This window comes from Lycorma delicatula, chromosome 2 (genome assembly GCF_047948215.1).
Source record: "Lycorma delicatula isolate Av1 chromosome 2, ASM4794821v1, whole genome shotgun sequence".
Lineage (NCBI taxonomy): Eukaryota > Metazoa > Arthropoda > Insecta > Hemiptera > Fulgoridae > Lycorma > Lycorma delicatula.
Genome location: NC_134456.1, coordinates 188,060,461 through 188,083,884, shown reverse-complemented (window position 1 = coordinate 188,083,884; position 23,424 = coordinate 188,060,461). Strand labels below are relative to the sequence as shown.

The window sequence follows — 23,424 nt, the reverse complement described above, 5'->3', positions numbered from 1 at the left end:
TGACTATGCATATGCAGAGTATGACTAAAAGTATAGCTTACGTCAGTATTTACTTTCAATATTCGAATCATTAAATATACTCAACCAAAAATTTATGTGAGTACATACATATTTATTACATCTATTTATTTGATTTATATTTTTGTAACTGATTCTTTTGGATGAGGTGCAACTGGTTTGTACTGTAAAATGTATCCATACTCTTATGCAGTAAGGTATTTAATAATACCTTACTGTATTTGATGACATTATATTATATATTTATTACCATTTACATTTTCACTTAAAATATTCCAAAAATATCATGTAGCATTTACCTATCTATACCAAATTTTTATACAATCCGTGTCAACCCAACTTCAACTAAATAACCTCTCCTTCCCCTTTACAATAATGGTTTAAAAGAATTTAAAAAAAAAATTTCAATTTGACATTTGTTCTTGGAATATTAAAAAAACTTAAAATAATGAGGTAAAAGTAATGCAGATTAATTAAAATATCAAGAGGTACTAGTAGTTCCATTTGACCTAGCCTCACCCAATTAAACCTTTGAGACTAACTAGCTAGATATTAATCCAGTCAATTTAAATCGTTTGAATGTTATTGAATACAACCTGTGTATGAGGCTTTGTCCTAGTAACTAAAAATTAAATATCAGATAAATTATAACATTACTCTGGTGAAAAAGCTACTAAAACTTGGATTAAAAGTTTTTTTTATATAATTAAAGATTTCTCAATTCTGGTTTCCAGCAAAACTTAATAATCCTGGTTTAAATTTTCTCAAAAGTGATATGATGCCTAAGAAAAAGCAATATCTCTTTAAATACATAACTTTCTAAAATATATTCAGCGTAAAAGTCTACATTTAACTAGATTAATAACGGCATAATAGCAGATGGGCAGATTAATAGTACATATTAAGTCTGCTATGTAAGCAGACTTCTTGATGTAACAATGTTATAATATTAATGGGGCATTATCTAATGAACCTTAGATTATTGGCATTGTTACCTAAATGATGGAAACTTATCAATAAAAAATTCACTACAGCCTTTGTCATATCACAACAGCTTATCTCTTATCCTGATGAAATATAGTGTACTTTATCCATGACAATTCTGTAATTTTTTACTAGTCATATCCAAGTTTTTTTTGTAAATTTTCTGTCAAAACAGATTTATCACAGCATACAAGGTTAATAATAATTTAAAGGATAAAACCGAATTAAAAGAATAAATAGGGGTGTTTGAAAGATTCATTAAAAAAAGGAGATAGTAACAAGATTTATAAATAAAATGGGTTTTTTCTATTTTGAATATGGTAGGTGTCAAGGAAATTAGGTGAGGTAATTTTCATATATTATAGTGAAATTTAAGTCGAGCATAATATGTTGATGGATGTGAGGAATGTATATTATGTGATCTTTACATAGGAGAACAGATAATAAGCATTAGCACTACAACTAATACACTTATCTGCAGTATGAGGCAGATACCCTTGACTACCAACAGTTAAACTGAAGAACTCAATTCAATCATCTAACTGGCTTAAGTTAATGGCTACGCACACCTATAAACATCTTGTAGAACAAAATCAAAAATACACCATCTAGAGTCAGAAAAAATGTCAATCAGCAACCAACAACTAAAAAAAATTTCAGTAAGGAAGTTACTGTTATATTTTCAAAGTAAACATTACATAGCAAACTAACAAAACAAGTACAACCCAGTAATTATACTAAATGTGATATCAGTCAAATTGGGAGCATGTTTACCCACTAATGTAAAAGCACATACAGATGTTACAAACAATAGAATTAACCTTTGCAAAACTTCAAATCAATTAGTAAATTCTAAATATAAAAAATGTATTAAATTCTAAATATTTAGACAGTTATTTAGTAAATTAAAAATATTAATTTATCCATGTGTTTATATTTATGAATGTACAATATCTTTGCAAACAAAAATGACTTATTCTTAAAAAATAACAATATCCCCACCTCTATCAAACCAGACTACTTTTATTACTATTTTCAATAAATTATTAAATAATTTAAAGGATCTTACTGTCGATTTATTTAAAATATTTTTTTACAGAAACAAAATTATTTGTGTCAATGTTAACTTTTAAATAATAATAATAATAAAAATAAATAAACCTGAATTATCTGCCTCTCCATAGATAAATGTGAATTCAAATAATTTTTTAATTGGGACCTGAATTGTGATTATTTTGTAGTTATTTTATGTACATATTTTTTTTTTGTATTTGGTTTAGTATTATTCATGGATTTATATTTTTAATTATTAATTTTGACATTAATATTTCTACTTTTTGTTTTACAGTTAATTGTACTCATATTTTGAGATGCTCCTCTACCTTATGTATGAATGGGTTACATTAGCAGTTAAAGATTGTTGACATTAACAACAGTCTCATGATAAATATAATGAAGAATCTGCTGTTTAATTAGCTCTGAAAAGATCAAATGGAGAAACAATTTTATGTAATTATAGAAATGTTAATGATTTTTAACAGCTCACTTTTAGAAATTACAATACCTTACATTTTTAAAGAGTAGAGTTTATTCTCAAATTATCTGTAATTATTTGGCTTTAATTCACATTCAACTAAAAAAAAGATTATCTATCCAATGTATGTTAACTGCCTTAACAGTAATGGTTATAAGCAACATGTTATGAGCCATAAGTAAATTATGAATATTAGCAAGTTATTTTCAATAACAAAACCCATTCCAGGCTTACAAGAGAAAGTGAAGAATAAAATGAGGAATACAATTTCCCATTGCCTTTATTGAATCAAAAATTACTACTGCTATAGCACACTAAACCCAAGCAATGCAGTCATGTTCAACCCAGCAAGTGACACTACAACTCTTGTCATTATACAGAATAGCTGTTTAGTAAAAATCATTACTCTAAGAGAAAGTAACTCTTCTGACTGGTGCCTCTTGCACCTCCGGTGTTTTTACTTCAGTAAAAAAGATTGAGAGAGCTAGAATTCTAAAGCAACAAGTTAATATACACCTTTCTGTTGTGATCACTGTTTCAACTCAACAGGAGAAAAATAACTGAGATGAAATAATTGGAAAAATATACTGTATTAACTGTTGTACACAAGACTAGATGTGTTACAAAAAACAAAACATAAGGAGTCTCATTTTGTAAAAGAAATATCATTTTATGGTGAACAGCAGATTTTTCACTGTTAATCAATGAAAACATGTTGAAATAAATTAGCTCTTAAAAAAATAATAAATAGATAGTAATGGTAAAGGTAGTATGAAAACATGAAACAACTTGTAATATATGACTAATTATGAAGTAACAGACTATTAACTAATAATCGAAAGTTAACAGTTTTTGTATCTATTATTGTATTATCCTTCATGGTGTATTGAGAACTAACACACGAAATGAACTTACTATCATTCTGACGGCTAGTTAGTAATAATTACAATAAAAGAATTGTTGAGCTTTTAATAAAATAGTTTCTCAAAGAAAACTTTTAAAGATTTTATTATGTTAAAATTCTTATGTATCAGAAGATATGCAATATTTTCTCTAAGTTAAGTGAATTTTAAAATAAACACGTTAACGTCATAATTGTAAAATACAAACTCTATTTCTTTTCAACTCGACCACTATCGTTGGTGACAACTAGATCGGGATACTTCGCAAATTGCGGTTATTGCCGAGCGTTCTGTAGTGCAGTGGTCGGCTTAACGAAATAACCAGCGCAACGGCGGCGTTCGTTTTGTTTTACTTTTTCATTTAAGCTGATCGTTATTGTACAGTTCAACAAATTAAGGTATGTTATTTTTATTAAATACGTTTTACAAACACGAAATGGTTAATTAAATCTCATGTAACCTATCCCTATGTAGAGAAATTATTGCATAGTAGCTATTACGTATTTTGAGTAATTGTTACAGAGGATGAGTAGTGTAAAATTAAATATACAAAGGTGTACTCATTATAAGTACCTACTATTCATTCAAGTCATTCATTCAAGAAAAAATATATTACGGTATTTTATTTGTTTTTAGCATTCTCTGAGCAAGATTTCAGCTTCAATCCAGACCTAAAGCTTATTAGGTTTGCAGTAACCAAGTGCCATTGAAGACTTAATCTTTTATAGTAAATTACCTATTTTTTTTTTCTTTTAGTTGATGCAGTATACATTTTTATTTAATACATTAAAACATTATCATTTCATTTCATTATCATTATCAAAACATTTTCATTATCATTTAATCATGCCTTTTCTCACTCACACAATCTATGTATTCCTGTTTTTATAAGAAGCCTACTAAAACATTAAGTTTTCAAACGTTGCAATATATTGTGAAATGTAATTTAACCCTACATCAATTCAAAGATGATGTAGGCTTAAGTTGAATATTATTTACAGACGAAATTTTCTATTTTATATTAAATGAGATTTATTGCAGTTAAATTAAGATAATATTTTTTTTAGTATTAGAAAATATTCTTTCACAAAATAAAATTTCAAGGACTAAGCTCTGAACCTTTTGCAGGGGTGAGGTAAGGTGATTGGTCTCATCACCGTTACTGTTTAATATAGTTTTGGAAAGAGTAATTAGGGGATGGAACAAACATTTTAAAGTTAGAAAATGTTAAACTAGTTAGTAAGGGTAAAGGGACCCTCGATATGTGTAGGGTGGGCGTGCTGTTTGGTGGGGGGGATTTAAAGGTATATGTTCTAGTTAATTTTAGTCATTTAATGCTGCCCTGGTTGGTAGTTTACTTATACCAGGATTCATAATCTTTAATAATTAGTCAATTGCCGCTAAATTTAATTTGTGAATAATTTTAATGCAAATTTCTTGTTTAGTAGAAAACTATTACTGAAATCAAATGTGATAAAATTTAATTTATTTGTAAAACATTTCCTTAGCTGTATTTTACCTTACTTAAAGCATAACACACTGAATACTGAAATAAATACTTCGTTGTAGAATGTCTTCTTAGATCATCAGTATTTAAGTAGGATGTTATTGTAGGTTATATAATGGAATTTGAGGAAAGATAGATTAAGCATAGATAGATATTATATTTTAAGTCAATAAAATATTTCTAATACTTGTATAGCTAGCCGTATGTGAACATAATTGACCTTTTCCCCCAAATATTCTGTTCAATAATGGGATATCTGATAATTCTTTATTAATAATTTAAAAATAATTCAGGTTAGTAATAATGATATCTTCCTTTAGTAGTGGAAAATCTCAGTATCATAAGAGAGTCAGTAAAAAATTACTGAAAACAAAGACTATAAAAAAATTTAGAGAATAGTATCCAAGCAAGAAATCGTTTTATATTTCGCCAAACAGAAATAGTTTTGTATTGACCTCGTTTGGCTAATAAATGAGCTTATAAAGCTACTGAAAAAGCTTGCACATGGCAGACTTTTGTAGATTATGTTATCTGATTATATGTGCTTTGAACATCATATGAAGGCAGTTTTGCAGGATGAGTGGTTGATAGCTGTCGACAATAAATGCATTATATTAAAGAAAAAGTTGTCAGAATGAGACAGCTGCCACAAAGAAGGTGTGATGTTAACTTCGGCATCCACTAGGTTCATGTATGTCATGCTTTTGTCATTTGGTGATGCTCCAGTACATCTCTTAAGTAACTACTGTGTAATGGTACATTTTTCTTTGATTCTCTACACTACATGGCATTATACTGGAGATTCAAACTAGCAAATAGAATTGATGGTATTTAAGTAATGTAAACTGAAGTAATGTGAACAAAATTGTTTAATAATCATAAATCCCTGATATTAGACTCATCTCTGAATTTTAATCTAATTACTGCTATTCCTTTTTATTTTTTTATGTAATCCTTTTAAGCTGTTAGAGCAAGCCCTCTTCAATTATTATTTCGTTCTATCCATTCTTCTATCTTGGGAGCTTTTTAAAATCACTTTTCTGCTTCTAATTAGAGACTAAAAATAGTTTAGTGTCTATTTTATTTGTTAATTCTGTTTTAGTTCAAGTTTTTCCATTTCATTTGCAATACAGCATTGACCTTTTTGAGTTTTTTAGGTAGTAATAACTTTTCTGGTTGTTTGTACAAAAAACCTATTACATTAGAGGAAGCAGTGATGATATCAGTAAAAAATTAAAATAGTTTAAAATAAGGAAACTGTGGATAACAGGTTTATTTTGTTTATTTTAATATCGTTTTGAAATTAACGAGGAATAAACCCGATATTACCAAACTCAACTTGGAAATTTTATTACTTGAGTAGCTGTTTAAAGGGTAGCTTGAAGGTTGTGCATGTTAATGAGGTTAATATTTTTTAGTATATGAGAAATGCCAAGCCTGACCAGGATTCAAATCCAGGATGTTCTAGATGAAAGGTTAAGTCACTCCAGCTTGTGAAGAATATATTGTATTCAATTCTTTGTTACTTTAGGTATACAAAAGATATTGACCCTTTCATATTACCTTGATCAATCCTAATTATTATTTTTTTTAAATAAAGCAATTTTTGATGAATTTTATTTAATACTATTTTTTACACTGACTGTGTCTAATCCAGTCTTATGTTCAGATGCACATATTGTGTTTTTATGGAAACAATTTTGTCCAGTTTCTTAAATTGTAGAGAAATTTTTATCATTTTGGAAACATATTTTGGTTATTTATGTAATAAGCCTTATCTTAGGAGAGCACAAAACTAATCAATCATGCTTATTATTTTTTTTAAAAGTCACTTTAAATAGTGTTGCTGTAACGTTGATTATGACCAAAAATGGTAAATGCTTTGCTTATAACATTAAAACTTAAAATTTTATGCCCTGCAAAGTATGTTTTTATTGTACAGTTTTGAAACTGTACTTAGATGCAATTTCTGGAGTTATTTTTCCTTGTTATTTTTACAGCTTTAACTTATGATTTTTTTTATAGTATTATGTAATTTACATGATACTGAGTAAATTGTTTGTTGTAATAGCTGTTGAAAAAACTTAAAATTTCAGCTGGGTTAGAAGTTCAAAATATTCTAATTGAATAAATCCAAACTAGATTACACTACCAGTTTTTTTGTAAGCCCAACGTGGATAGGCAGCCTATGGGCCCTGAATCAAGAACAAAGTGAAAATCTATCTTTTCATTATATCATGTGTTCAGGTATTCAACAAATATATTCATATATATGAACACTAGTATTTTCTATTCTTAAATGTGAAAAAAATTAAAACAGAATATTTAAAAAGAAATTTTATTAAAAAATTATGCACCAAACTTTATAAAAATATCATCACAGAGTCTCTAAAAAAATTGTAGGCAGGGAATTGCAGCTAATCAAACTATAGTAAATTTATTTCAATCATAATTTTAGAAGAATTTTGACTTATAAAAAACATTTAAAACAAAATTAAAATGATTCTTCTGGTTTTGTCGCTACAAGATTTGTTTCTGTTAAGTCACCACTAACTGCAACATAGCATATAGCTCCATTTTCAGGTATTGGCTGACCGACAAGGAAATCATTTGCTTCCTTTGAAGCTGGATCCGTAAAAGGATGTCTTGATGCATAATTTGATGCTGCATCTTGTAGTGTTGGTAATGCAGTTGTTGGTGGGTATTCCTGGAATGGACCTGTTGCACGAAGATCAATGAGATACCTGTTTCAGATCCGAAATATTTGAATAATTAAAATCCATACGTCATAGTTCATTACTTATTAATGTTTAAGTAAACTAGTAGGAATATCTTTTTATCTGCAGTAATTTATTAATATATTACTGTTAAGTTTTATTAAACATAAAAACACTAAGCTAACAAATCTTGAACCAATGGATCAAGCAATGAAAATTATCTTAATCATCAGTGCAACCTGTCTGATAAAAATAAGCTTTTTAGGATTAAAAAGTAAGATGCTCATAAATAACAAATGAGTTAGGATAAATATTATCAATCATGTAAATGAACCATTTACATTATCAGGACAATTAAATATTGTTACACATTTAAAATACCCAATGTATTTTCTTAATACTCTGTTACAAACTCTCTACCAACTTCCAAAAAATGATTTAGCCGCACATTTACACCTATTAAAAACTGACGTCATTTTTTAAATTAAAAAAATATTTTAACTATTAATGGATTTATAATATGTTACATTAGTATTATTAAAATGTTTTAAATATATATTTTTCTCCACAGTAATTTATTAATATAAAATCTTTTTTAATAGCTTTTGCTACAAACTAAGCATATAAAAATTATTTACATTGTTAAAAAAATAAGAAAATTACAGATCATGAAGAAAATTGTTCATGTAAAAATGTTTTTAAATGTGAGCAGATAGAACAAAGTAGGAAAATCTTGAAAAGGGGATTAAACCTTATTCGTATTTGTTATTTATTTATTGCCAAAATTTGAGTTGTCTGTTCTGGTTTAATTACTTTATTTATAGGTAAGTTCAATCTACATCTAAAATGATTGTAATTCAAATTTTTGCGAATATGTTTTTTAAAATTATCCAATTAATTTTTGCCCTGCATTTTTGTGAATGTACCTTGAAGTATATAAGTATGCTGACAAGAAATATTTTTATTAAATATGTAATTGTGAACCTCCATTATTTATTTGTAAACAATAAGATACAAATTAGCATGCAAACTACTACTCCTTTGAGTTAATTTTGACTGCTTAAATCTTTGTGAATATGTTTTTGTTTTGTATATCACATTTTGAACTAAAACACTTTGATTTTGCATTAACATTCACATTTACTGTATGTATTTAATTAAAATTTGAAATTTTATAAGTCTGTATCTAAAGGCCAAAATTTTAAGAATTTACTAATACAATCATTTAATAAAAAAATTGTTATTGTCAATTAAATTTGACAAGAAAAGGATTTCTCTGAAGATTGGCTTTAGAAAACAAGAAAAAACATAACTTCCAGTAATGAAATTTTGGCACAGGTATTTAAAGATGTAGGTTCCAACCAAAAATTTATCTACTTTTTTTATAATACAATTTTCAAGTAAATTCATAGCACTCACTATGTTTAGGGGTGTTAACCCTACATTACTGTAATAAATAATTCTCATTTTCAGACAAAATAATAATATTTTATTGAATGAAAATTAAATATCAATTAAAGTACTGATGTTACTTACCCTAACAAGTTTTGCATGTAGTCATTACGTATACCCTTCATACCAAGACAAGCGGTTGATCTGATAGTAGCAAGAGCTTGAAGCCATGAAGCTACTTTTGCTTTATCTTCGGCAACTATTAAAAGTGCTGCATATGGCCTAGCTAGATACAAGAAATATCTGAATTCTAAGTCAAGCAATGCACTAGGCAAAACATTTTTCGGATCCTTATCTTCTTCCTACATACAAAAACAAAATTAGTATTAAAAGTACATAAGAATAATTCAAATAGTTATTAATTCAAAATAATTAAAAGTTATTTAAGAATAACTGAGGCACAAGACTTTTTAAATTAAGTAACTCAAATGTTTTTAGTATATGCATAATCTGAAAAAAAAAAAATATATATATATATATATATATATATGTATGTGTGTGTAAGATAACTAAAATAAATTATACATATATTAAACATTTTTATCACAAGTGAAAACACACAGATTAACAGAATATATTTCACAGTTTACAGTTACCTACCTGCTATATGATGAGAAATGAATCTGTAGTATGTGAAAAGTGCCAAATATAACTGATTTAAATCCAGAACCTTCCACAAAGGTCAATGGAGTAGTGGAGTGGCAGTGATCTAACAGACATTCAATGAGTGCATTTATTTATTAGGTGAACAAATTCATTAGAACCATGCAGTAATATATTTGCAGCCTCTAGAAGTTTATCTTTTAGATTTATCTTATTAATAATGCTTATTGCTTATTAGTTGTACTATGAATCTAGAATTCTATCAGCACAATATATTTACCACTATCATTCCCATCTGCCTTGCAGAATTAGGCCACCTGACCTTTTCTGTACTCCTTTATCTTTCAAAGACTTGTCCTCCTTTGTTGTTTCTTCCTCATTAACTTCCCAGGCAGCCCTGTTGTGTCTTTCTTAGCTTCTTTCTCTTCATTTTAGCCTTTTTCAGTTGTCAATACCCTAGATTTATTCTCTGAGTAGAGTCAGTGATATCTGAATTCTGCAATTTTGCTTATTTTCAATTTGCTAGCCAATAGATCTGTTCACCATCATTGTTTGATTGTTATTGATTTCAATAATTATCATTGAGATATTCAACTGTGTCCACCTTCTCTAATCTTTTTCCCTTCAAACTTCTCAAATCTTCCTCCTACTTTACTCTGTGCACATTCAACTACATACCTGTTCCTTCTAATGTATTGCGCCTCCCACTTTATCAAAACTATCAGAATAAATGACAGTTTAATCCTTTTCTCCAGTATCAAACAATATTTACTCTCCTGGTATTTGAGAGTTTTGCCATGTCTTTTACTGTGCATCAGGTAGAATTTTAGAGAAATTTTATCCATTTTTTGTTATTTTGCAGACTTACTCAAAAACATATAGTCAAATAATTTGCCCACATTTTTGATGTTTCATGGCTCCCTAGGTCCAAACTGCTTTCCATTTTTTATTTAACTATTTTACAGAAATACTCAAAAGCACACAAAAAGAATTTACCCACTTTTTGTATTTCTTGATATTCATGGCTCCTATGTCCAAAAAAGTGAAAATATAATTTTTAGCATGACTATCATATTTTACCCTTCATTATGTACTGGAAAAGTATAGTCAACAAATTAAAACTGTCAGGATACAAAAAAGATAAGATGACTTTTTTGTGAGGCTCTTGTTATTTCTATTGATCATAGCTTTCATTATATTTACATTAATGTAAAAGTTAAAGCTGGTTCAAAAATAAATAAACAGGTATTAGAATCATGATTATGGAGGAGGCTTTATATAAAAATCCTGATTTTATTTAAAGGTTTTAATATTTTACAACTAGTCATAATAATATATGACACAATGTATTTGTTAACACTTACCTTACTTAATGGTATTATTTTTACCAGAATAAAGATGAAGATTCATTTATTTTTATACATTATCTTAACTATATTTTATTGTTAAAAACTATTTTTTATACCATTTAATGATATAATACTCAGTATTGTTAAAATACTTTTTAAACAATGACTTTTACTTAAATTGATGAAATGTGTAAATATGAACTTGTCGATTGTAAAAGGCAAATGACAGAAAAGAGTAAGTGGTATAGTTTTGTTATATTCTAATAACTATATCAGCCTACACTCAATTCATGTTATTAGAGGATTAATTTTAAGGAAATGAATGATATGGAAAGAGAAGAGAGAAACTAATACAATAATGAAGATTGGAAGGTTTCGTATTAAAGAACCTGACAATTTAGTAGTGGAAGAAAGTTCAAATGTGGGAAGTGAAAGAGAATTGTAAAGAGAAAGAGAATTGTAAAGAGAAAGAGACAGCAGTAAATAAAGTTGTTGGATATTAATAAGTTGATCAGCACATAACAGAAAGGAGTGAATAAGTTTTGAGCAGTCCAGTTACTAATGATAAAAAATAAATCCGATTATTTTAATTTAAGTTTAAACAAAAGATTTAAAAGAGGTAATAAAATAAATTAAAATAAAATAATTATAATTTTTTTATATAACAATTCTTTTTATGAAATAAATGAGTACTTAATTGTTAATTGTGGTTACAAATATGTTATAGTTTAGATTTCTTCTACATGCATTCAGAAGAAATCAAGAGCACATTTATACTCACCAAGTTGCAATTTCTGTTGTGGAGACTGCACATCATACTTGCTCTCTCTGGCGATAAACCTGTAACATTGATGTATTTTAGAAGTATATCTAATTATTTTTAAATCATGTTTTAAAAAAGCAACTTATATGATTTAATATTTCTATTTTGTTATTTTATTATGACGTTTTTAGTTTTAATCTAATTCATCGTAAATTTTACCAGTTCATATTCCTTTTTTATTTCATCTCGAGCAATCTCAGTAATAAACTTAAGTCACTTCACTTTCAATTTTTCTTAGCCTGTAACTTAATTGAGCCAAAATAAAATATTCCTATTTGATATTTTATCCTGTATTTTCTGTTTATTTTATCTTATAAACATTTTCTACTTAATTCTTTACTGCATCTATCTTCTGATGCATTTTTTTTTTTTTTAGTCATCAATAACATAGCTTCAGTAGCTTCAAGAGCAACTGAAAACATTGCGTTTCAAAATTGTTATTAGTTATTAAATTTGGTTCAGTGTGTAGTATAAAATTTGGTAGTTTTAAATAGTTTAAAATTTATATGAAGAGTAACATTTAACATAGTAAAATATAAATTTCAGGATAAAAATGAAATGTAGCAAATTCTACGAAGCAGTGCAGAAAAAATAATTTTATAGATAGATAAAATTTGAAAAAAAGATGTTTTAAGAGAAAAGAATTTCATGAGACGTTTAGACGTTTTGGATCTTTATTTCTAAAGGTTACTTAATGAATTATAGGAAAATGATTACTAGTTAAATCTGATAAAAAAAAGAAAAGGCAAACATATATGCTTTTAATTTTACAAAACACACACACACACACACACACACCCCAACATAAGCTGTTATTTTATCTTGATATTAAAAATCATTAGCTCAGTTTAGTAAGGAACAACATATTTTTTGAATAAATTATCTTACAAAATTAATATAATTTATATCAACCTTCAAGAAGACGTTCCCATGTAGTATCACTTTCCCACTTAGCTGGTACTCTAGGACCTGGCTGTAGATCTTCCACATTTGTTAATGCACCACAAACTGGTGGATTCTTAAAAATACCATCTACCTCATCTTTCATAATTTTTAAAGTTAGGTGCAACAGATATCTAATGAAAAAATAAGTAAATATATTTTTATGCATATACAAGTTTTAGACAATAATAAAATACATAAATAATATTCTTATAATTTACTTAAAAATATATACAGAAGAGTAAAGGTAAAAAAGTATGTTTTTTTGTAATAAATGCAATCAAGCTATACTTGATTCACAAAGCATTAATGTTTTTTTTTAGAATTAATTAACCACCTTATCTTAAACTTGTGCATAGGGTATGGTATAGGAATTTTTTACATGTTAGAAATGCCATATCTGACCAAAATTAACCTTGGACCTTTAAAGTGAAAGACAGATTACAACTTGGTTATGACTGTATGACTCTTGGCTAGATTGTATGCTTATCTTAAAATATTCAATTTTTTCATTGAATAATGGTATTTCAGGAAAACTGATTATAACCATTAATGTATGAAAACAAATTCCTTATTTAATACAATAATTTTTCTAAATGCTATAATGCATCCACTTTTTCAACGTTGAGTGCCATGTTCAGAATGAGTTGTACACTTGTACAGTGGTGATGTGAATGTAATCACTGCACTGACTGCTACTTTCTAGAACAGTTGCAGGGCAATTCCTGTGAAGATTGGGAAATTTTTCACCAGGTACACCATTCATTTTGTCTTCCCTGTTAAAAGTACATGCACAAATAGAAAAGTATCATTTCCACCTTGTACACCACCTTCCAATTATCCTCTGTCTGTAAAGGCTCTAAAATACTGATTTTTCTTTATCTGCCATTCATCAATATCCATATCTTCCCTCAATCTGTAAAATTGCTGATAGAAGCAACATGTGTAATTTAAGTTTTTTTATTAGAAGAAGAGTTTTATTATTACAAGAGCTTGGATTTCATGAGCTTTAAATTTACAAAATAATCCTTAACTTTACTATGGTTGGCAGTAAGTTGTAGAATTATTTCATTGTTCATAAGTGGTTCCATGTCTTAAATTCTTTATCTCAGAAGTACTCTATCTCAGTTGATGTATAAAAAAATTGTTCTGTATAAAAAATTATTCTTTGAGTTCAATTTGCTGACCTTTAAGATACTTAAATATATCAATATTCAAGTCAATCATGACTTTCTTTTTTAGAAAAACATTTTGTATAATTCCTTTTGTTTTAATTTTGATATTTTGTTTAAAATATCCACCAGATTTTACAAATATCATGACAAAAAAATATGAATCCACTTCTGTGGATTCGTACTTTGTTGCTTGCCTTCAGAGCCCTTATAATTGCACCAGAGTTAAATACCAGAAGTTAAATGTAACTCCTGGTAGTGCATCTCTCTGCTTTATGACAGTATTCACTGCAAATTGATATATTTCACTTTCCAATTTGAATATTAAATCTTCATATTTTGATTTAGTTGATTAGTTTTTAATCATAGATATAGATATTAATCAAAATTATTACTAGTTTAGGGTTGTGGTCAACTTCCACATGTGAAAAGTCCAAGGTTTCACTCTAGCTTGCCTGCCATTTGGAATTTTGACATATTATTCTTACTTTATTCATCCAGTATTGCCTCTTATTCTTCTTAAATGGAAATGTTCAAAAATACAACCTTGAAATTCTTTCTGAGTAACATCTTACTATTAAAACCATACACACAATTCCCTAAGTAACAGAAATAGGAATTTCTAATCATAGCCATCCATCAGAGCTGTAGATTTTCCACAGTTAACTATTATAGATTCTTTTTAAATGTAATAGATGATTTACAAAACAAATGAAAAAGGAAAACTGAAGAAAGTTTGTTTAGTATGTGGGATTTCATTCCTTAAATATAAGATTGTGTTATTTCATTGTTTTATTTTATAGAATATATGAAAAAAATCCACTCACCCAAAATCTAAAGATAATTTAATTCTGTATAAAAACATACAGATCTGTTTTGGTCAAACAGTGGACAATTTGGATTTTATAATGAAATCACTGGCCCTCATTTAAGGAATTACACAGTTCATCAAGCTACTGATAAAATTATTAGCAAATTTTGGTAAAGCATGAAACAATTATTCTAAAGTTGGTATCTACCAAATATCATTATGTAGGGGTGAATTATGTTGAGTTTTAACTTAAAGTAGCATACACACACATACACACACACACACACACACACACACACACACACACACACACGCACACACACACACGCGTATGTATATAACCTATCTTTCTCATCAAGCAGTAAGTGTTATGTAAGTACATAACACTGTTGCTCTAGAAGTGGCTTCTGATTGAAGTGGCATATAAACTGCAGTTTATTGTCAAATTGATATTCTGCATCTGCCAAACCAAGTACATAACAATTGTAATGTTGCAATCAAATGTTAATTTCCAGCTTCGGTCATCTATACCTATACATCTTACTCATTCTCTTAATTTGGCCAAATAATAAGTAGCAGTGACCCATCTGCAGTTATTCCTCCTAGCCAAAAGAATAAAAACTGAAAATTTATTTGCAAATTTCTTTTAACATCATAACAGAATTTATGTTATGTTATGATGTTACCAATTTTATGTTACCTTTATGTTACCTTGCCTCAAGAAAGAACAAATTCTTTAAACAAAAAAATTTAGGTACTTTTTCAGTGAGGAGGGAATTGTGTACTTTAACAAAGTAGGTACTTATGTAACAGCAAATTATAGTTGCAGACTGTTTATAAAATATATATACACAAATTGGGATGTAGTTGAGATTTACCTGAACTCAACAGTAGAAATTATTTTTTGCCTTTGTTTTATCACTTTTCAATTTGTTATAAAATTTTTAGTAGGATAATTAGTGCAGTAACTTTTGTTATTGGATTTATAAATTTAATAATACCATAAATATGTAAAATTAAATGTGAATTTAGTTGCTTACTTATTTCTTTTCTTTCGAAAGAACATAGCTTGATATTCTGGTCCGAAAAGTTTTTTGATCCATGGGACTACTTTAGCTCTGTCTTCTACTCCGGATAATGTTGGTGCAATGGCTTTTAGTGTTGTACTGTAGTATATGAACTCTGTGTTCATAGCATCAAGATGCTCATAGTTCATTGGATTCAGCTCATCATCCTCATCAACTGGTGGTGCTTGGAATGACCCCCTCTGTATTTATCACATCAAAAAAAGATTTATTCTTTTCTTACCTATTTAAATACGCACATTATGTTACATTTTTTATAATTTATAGTAGTATTTTTATAAATTCATAGTAGCATTTTTTATATTCATAGTAGTAGGGATGTCTGGGTGTAAACTGAATTGTTAAATTGTCTGATGCATTTAATGATGAATGAATTTCTAAAATACTAATTATATAACAATTCTTCCCATTAAATAAAGCTTGGTTTTAAGTTATTTAGATAGCTTCAGTTGTGTAACTTATGCTTTCATGTAATTATGTAGATAATTTATTATTAGATCCAATTCCATAAACTTTTTTTAAAAAGAATTCTAATGGTGTTTCTGAGATAATACAGAAATGGTAATCATAAAACTATACAGAGCAGCAACTTATTGAAAATGTAAAAGTGGCAGGAAGCAATCCCATCTTTTCTAATTAAGGAAAGTGAGAATAAACCAGCTTTATAAACCAAAACTTTGAAAAAATATAAGTGGTGGCAAAGATTTAAGAGCATCACCCTTTTAATTACAGAAAATATCTGATTTAAATTATTACTCGGACCTCTTTAGACTATTACAGTTAGATCTCTTTCACACCAGATTAGTAGGATTATCTTTGGTATAGCAGCACACCTGTACAGAAAGTGCATACAATCTGTATTTACATCCACTTAGTTATCTTTTTAAAAGGTAATTATTCAAACAATGTTGCCCGTTTGGAAAATTGGTCTGGAAATTGTGAAGAGGGTGTTTTATTTTCATAGGAATTTGACCGGTTTTTTAGAGCACTTAAAAAATCATAATTAATGGTACATAATTCTAATTGACAAAAATTGTTCAGAGCATATCTGCAACATTCCAATAAGAGAAAACAGTGTAATAATTCAAATTCTAAGTTGCTGCTTGCAACTGCAACACTTCGGTAACTAATTTGTTACATGGTTAGGAAGAAGGAAGAGGGTTAACATGCAACATTTCTCTTCTTACTTATAATGTTTCTGTCATAAGATCAAAAATTAAATGAATATGTATTTATTTTTATATGAAACGTAATTTTAATGATATATTTCAAACAGATTTTTATATAATTTTATAAAAAATGTATTAACACATTTACGTACTAAAAAATGTCATGCTAGTTAGTTTGTATAATACTTACACCACCTCCTCCGACATCAAAACCTGCGGGAACATCTTCTTCATCCTCTGAAAAAAATCAACATTTACAAAATTTAATAATATGTATTTTAGTTTACATTACGTATGCATGTGTTTAACTAAAGTATAATATTCCTTAGAGTAGAAAACAACAATAATATATGTTAATGATTCTTTTCACTGAGCAGCATGGCAGTGCATCAATACTTCATTCAACATAATTATATCATATGACCTGCTTTCAATTACCTGAACTTTTTTCCAAAGGCTTTTCAGAGCTAAGTATCAGTAGCTATAGATCAATAATTATCTCCATCAGTCCTTTGGAAGTAAAGGTTCCATTAATTATAAAGAATTATTTTAGGGAGTATTGTTTCATAGGGTTCTTGTTGATTTTCAATTTCTTTTCCAATTTGACCCTCTTCCAGCTTCTCATAATTTTTAGAATTTTTTCACACCTTTTCTTTTTGGTAATGGTGTGGTTGAGTGTGTATTCTCCTATTATTTTCATAGTTTGCCCTGTCTTTTTTCCTAAATAGAGGTGTTTTAATTTGTTTTCAAACTACATAACCAGCTATAAAAATTCTGTACCACCATTGCATGCTGCTTAGCTAATATTGCAGAACCAATCATCTGTTGCTACCTTAAATTTCTGACAATTTGCTTACATTTTTTTTAATCCTTTACTGTATATTTTTTTGCAGTTTTTGATTATTAATTCATCAGGAGACTGATCCATTCTGAACTGGAGTATAGTTTATGAAAGTGTCAAAATGCCTAGATTGATGTGGTTTTAAACTTAGAAGCACTGATTTTACTCATATTTCTTTCTCCTAAAGTATGGAATTAAGATCATAGCATGGGTTAAGATCATTGTATCGCAGTTCCTCTCATTTATTTTTTTGTCAAATGGTATAGTGAGTGAGTGAACTCATGTTGACATAACTTGTGGGTAGGATGTGGCAATTTTTATGCATTTTAGTTCCACCTCTTCTTTCATTTCTATTTATCAGAATTTAAAAAAATCTTGTTAGGATTAATCATACTGTTATTCTGAAAAAGTTTTATAACAATTATATGTTGATTTTTTTTTGATATTATGGATTATTAAAATTTAAAAGTCACTAGAAATTTGACCTAATATTACGGTTTCTAATACACAATTGGTACGTGTAATTTCAGTAATGATTAATTAATTTTAAAGCCTAATACTTGATCCCAACAAGTAGTTTTTTAGAACTGTGATTGGCAAATCCAAAGCTCCTAAGGAAATGCAAATGTCCACAAAATATTTGTTTTTCATTTGCAACATAACAGAATCATGTTTAGAACTGTGCTTTGTTTAGCTTTTCATGTTTTGTTTTGTCTGTGTGTATCTACATACAGAAGGTTTTTTTTAATTAACAACTGGAGAGATTCATTATATTTTCATTTGCAGAATTTATAACTTTTTTGAAGTTATAAGATTTGTGTACAGCGTGCATGCGTACATATGTTATGTCTAACATTTAAAAATACAAATATTTCTCTCAACTAGAAATTCCCTCTCAACTCTTTGAGCTTGGAAATTTCCAATTATCTTAATTGGAGTTTTACTCTTGGTATAATTTCTCTTATGACTTTTTGAAATTGCAGCTGCTAATTTCTGTTGATTGATTTACTTATATTTATGTAAAAAAAATTAATTTAAAATGAAACCGTGATTCACTAGGCAAATTAGAATCTGTTCCAATACTATCTGTTGCAATCTCTATGTTTAAATATCAGGCAAAATTTTCTTCATTTTAATTTTAATAAATGCCTATAGAGATCTTTAACTTTTTAAGTTGTTGGATCAAGTAACCAAATTTGTTCCTTTAGAATCAACTTTTTGTATGTAAAAAAGGTTCAAAAATATTAAAATGTCTATTTAAAAAGATATTATTTGATTTGTTAACTTAAAAAAACTTACCAGCCATTTTGATTTGGTAGTAGGTAAAGGTTTACTTAATCCTACTGATATTTGACTGAAAATTTATGTAAAAAGTTATCCCAAAACATTTCCATTTAAAGAGATCTCATGATGTTGTCATAGAAATTTTAAACAATTAATTACAGAAACATATTTTGCATTATTACCAAAGTTACACTTTTTGTTTATTATCACTCATTAATTTTCTGATTTTAGAACTATTAAATCATCAGAGAAAGTAAATTAAAATTATGCATTTTTTAATTTATGTCATACAGGTTGCATACTTCTTTATTAAATGCTTCAATAAAGAGGATACACATAAATTTTGTTTTCTAAATGCAATAATTTTTTTTCAATATGATTATGCTTTGCCAGGTTAGGTGATTTCTCTTTGTAATATATTGAATTTGTATTTCGCGCCAAAACGCCAGTCTTGTTAGATACCAATAAGTATGCGCGTACGTGTAGTGATTATTATGATTATGTCGACTAGTTTGTTATATTTATGATTTTTTATATATACACGGCCGCTTTGTGTTACGTGTTAATGAAAGTAATTGTTTAAGATATTTACCAATATAAGTATTTATTGAACTTTACGGTTAATACGTTACACTCTTAATTTTCATAGTGCAGTTAATCTTCCTAGATAATGGACAGATTATGTTATCTACCTCAGATTTTTCCACACTGATTATTCATTAATTACATGCCCAATAATGAATTTCAACGATTTATGTCTCTCATTTGTAACAGTATTTTTTGGCTTTTTGTGTCTAAAAACCTGTTCTTGCAAAAAAAGTAGAATTTTAAGGGTTACATTCCTATAAACTCGTGAATACAGTCATGATTTTTGTGTTGAAATCTGGATAATTAAAACTCACCACCGCTAGTTATAAAATAGTAACTGCCAAACAATAAAACAAAGAAAATGAAAAAAATATTCTACTTCAAATTATGTGGAGAAGTCAGCTGTTGTTATCGGCGACAAGGACTATTTATTAGCTGCTCTTAATATTGTTAGATTACTTATTAAACAGCTTATGTTGATAAACCACTTCATGTGAAACTGCCCGATTTATGGTAAAATTCTTAATATTTATTTATTAGGACAATCTATTCAATTTAATTTTTCAACAAATAATTTATAACCTATTGCCTTGTCGCGTAAGTTTGGAACAGTTGTCAGCTGATCTAGATATCGACAATGCATTGATGTCTTTGTATTTGACATTCTAAATAACAAAAAGCGAGGACCTCCAAATACATTGAACAGGGATCCAAAAATGTCGCGCCTTTCATTAATTACTGATATTTTCGGTAGTTTAAGTTTATTTGTGGCAGTGAAATTGAAAATTATGTATATCATAGATTAAAGTTGCTCTACTGGGGCAGTCTTAACCCGTTTTACGTAAATCAAATGTAACTCTTATACTTTTGATGATGATTTACCGCTAAAAAATCGATTTAAAAACTTGGAAGTGGAAGAAACGGTCGGTGAAAGTATTCAAAAGAAATTGTTTAACCTCCTCCAATTATTTGTTCGGTATTAACGACGTACCGAATGTATTTGAATTAACTGAAACTGTAGTTGCAGAAAAGTGAATGTAGTGTACGCATTGTCAACAAACTAATAAAAATAAATTTCTAAAGAATACGGGAACATAACCTAATAGGACATATTTTTACTTGGAAGGGTGAGCTTTTCAGGAGAAAATAATGTAAATTCCAAAAAATGTACATTATTCAATGTCATGGCCATGAAATCCATTATATTCTTAATGCAGATCGAGTAAGAAAACAGTGAATGCATTGTCAACAATGTACTATTGTGTGAAATGTAAAAATGTCATAGGACTAGACTGTCCAAAAAAAGATGCTCCTACTGATTACGAAGTATGTAAAGAGATTTTTAAAAGGAAACAAAAATAGAAGATACATTCTGCTGCACAAAGAACCTTACCTCAAAAGTCATGGACTAAACCGAATACATCTGTTGATTTAAATATTAATAATTTCCCTTAATTGGGTAAAGTGAAATTTTTAAGTACAGTCAGTCAATCTTATAACATTGCTGTAGGGCACAAAAATTATAACGATTCTGAAATTGACGAAAAATTAACATTTAATTTCATGTTCAACAAATCGGCAATTTCATAGTCCTGCTAACTAAGATAATTATCAAGCTCTGTTAATGACAAAATATCTGTGAATTGCAACTTTGAACATCATTTATCATGTAAATTGGCGACAAGAATTTGAAACTATGATCTAACTTATTAGATGTAATTTTAATTTTAGAAACCCACTTTACAGATCGCAATTACTTTCAAAATAATTTTCCAAATGGTAGAGCGCATGGTGATACTGCAGTTCTTGTCAGCAGTACATTAAAACATTGGTTACCACCATACAGTACCAATCGTATACATGCAACTTCAGTTGGAGTTATTGTTTTGAATAGGACTCCCAGGTTATATGCAATTTATTGTCCTTCTTGTCACACAATCTCAGATCTATTTTCTCAATTTTTTGAAATGCTAGGTTCCCATTTTATTACCAGAGGTGACTGGAATGCTAAGCACTTTGGGGTTCTTGATTGATAACTCAAGGGAGGGCTTTAAAGAATTGTCAACAAAATTCATCTAAACATTTCCACACTGGCCAACATATCTAACAAAACTTATGAAATTGTTGGCTTTTTATCACTTCAGGAGTTTCTTATATTTACACATATGTTAAAAACAAATATGATTCTTCATCTGACCATTCACCTGTTCTTCTTACTCTTAGTACAATGGTAATAAAAAAAAAAAAATACCCAGCCCTTCATAATAGTAGAACTGACTGGAAATCATATCAAATCTGGATAGAAAATGAAAAGTTTAAATTGTTTTTCTTAAATACCCTGATGATATTGATACCACTGTTTAAGAAACTATTACAGACAATTATAATTTACCTTGAAAATCTTTCTCTTTTTCTCTGAAGTAATATGTGCTCTATTTGATCATAACTATCATCTGGCAGAATGTTTTTTGATGGATGACCATTTTTGTTTTTATGGATGTAAACCCACCAAAAGTATACCACCATTGGTGGTGAAGGAAAATTACTTTTTTCTTCATTTTCTTCAATGCTTTGTGGTATTTTTATTTCTTCACTCTTTTATCAATGTTAATAAAAGAGAAGACCTAAAATCAATTTGACTGATTTTACTGTTATTTGCAGATTAAATTTTCCATGAATTTATATTTCATATTTGATAATGGCCCGTAATGAGTGTTCATGCCATTAAAGAAGCCAGACTCAAGTTATGGCAAGACTCCATGCGCAAGTTGCAGTGCAACCCCTGGCAGCTGCAAAATCACGTTACCGGCCAAAGCCATTGCATGTGCTGTCCAGTGTTCGATGTGGGTTTGGTGGTCATGACCACACTTTAACATCTGTGGCGACTGAATACTCTTGTTTCGAGATGCTCTGGAGGGTAAAGCAGAAGTTGGCGTTAGGATGGGGACTATGTCCTTCCCTGGCGTCCCATTGATATAGACTGATTGGTTTCTCGAATGGCACTGAAAAAGCCTCCAGGAATTGACCAACTTGACCCAGATATATTATTCCATCTCCTGTCTGTCATAAGAGAGGCGCTTGGCAGGTTGTTCTCAGAGTGCCTAAGCAGGGGCTGCTTCCCGACGTGTTGGAAAGTGGCTTTGGTGAGGGTGCTCTTAAAACCAGGAAAGGATCCTAGTGAGGTCGGCAGTTATCGACCCATCAGCCTCTTGCCGATAATCGGCAAGTTGCTTGAAAGGCTGGTTGTGGAACGGCCCTGGGAAAGCATTGAGGTGAACTGTTTTCTAAATCGAGGCCATATGGCTTCATGAAATGGGTTGGCACCAACAATTGCATCTTAAATGCTCTTGCCAAAGTGGAAACACTGACTGTAAATATGTTTTGACAATTTTTATAAACGTAGAGGCATCATTTCCTTCCTTCTGTTGGAGTTCTGTCCTCAATGAATTGGAACGCTGCAATGTTACCGTAGCCCTGCAGGCTGTGGTACATGACTTATTTGTCTAACTGTATACCTCTGTTTAAGGATGCGCACCTAGTTGTGAAAAAATCAGTTACCAGGGGAAGCCAACAGGGTTCTGTTCTCAGTCCCCTGCTGTGGAACCTGGTATTCGACGGATTTCTGGGATTGACATTTCTAGAA

At 29.0% G+C, this 23,424-nt stretch overlaps 1 protein-coding gene across 1 annotated transcript in view; it reads right to left on the bottom strand.

The window, feature by feature from the left end:
- Positions 1–7,307: 7,307 nt before the first annotated feature.
- LOC142319519 (uncharacterized) overlaps positions 7,308–23,424 on the bottom strand; it is a 28,872-nt gene continuing 12,755 nt past the window's right edge. Inside the window, exons 2-7 of the mRNA XM_075356891.1 lie at positions 17,259–17,305; positions 15,855–16,081; positions 12,802–12,965; positions 11,848–11,906; positions 9,199–9,416; positions 7,308–7,689 (exon numbers count right to left, since the gene is read on the bottom strand). Coding sequence (XP_075213006.1) covers positions 7,440–7,689; positions 9,199–9,416; positions 11,848–11,906; positions 12,802–12,965; positions 15,855–16,030 — 867 coding nt within the window. The 5' untranslated portion in view covers positions 16,031–16,081; positions 17,259–17,305 and the 3' untranslated portion in view covers positions 7,308–7,439. The remainder of the gene's footprint in view (positions 7,690–9,198; positions 9,417–11,847; positions 11,907–12,801; positions 12,966–15,854; positions 16,082–17,258; positions 17,306–23,424) is intronic.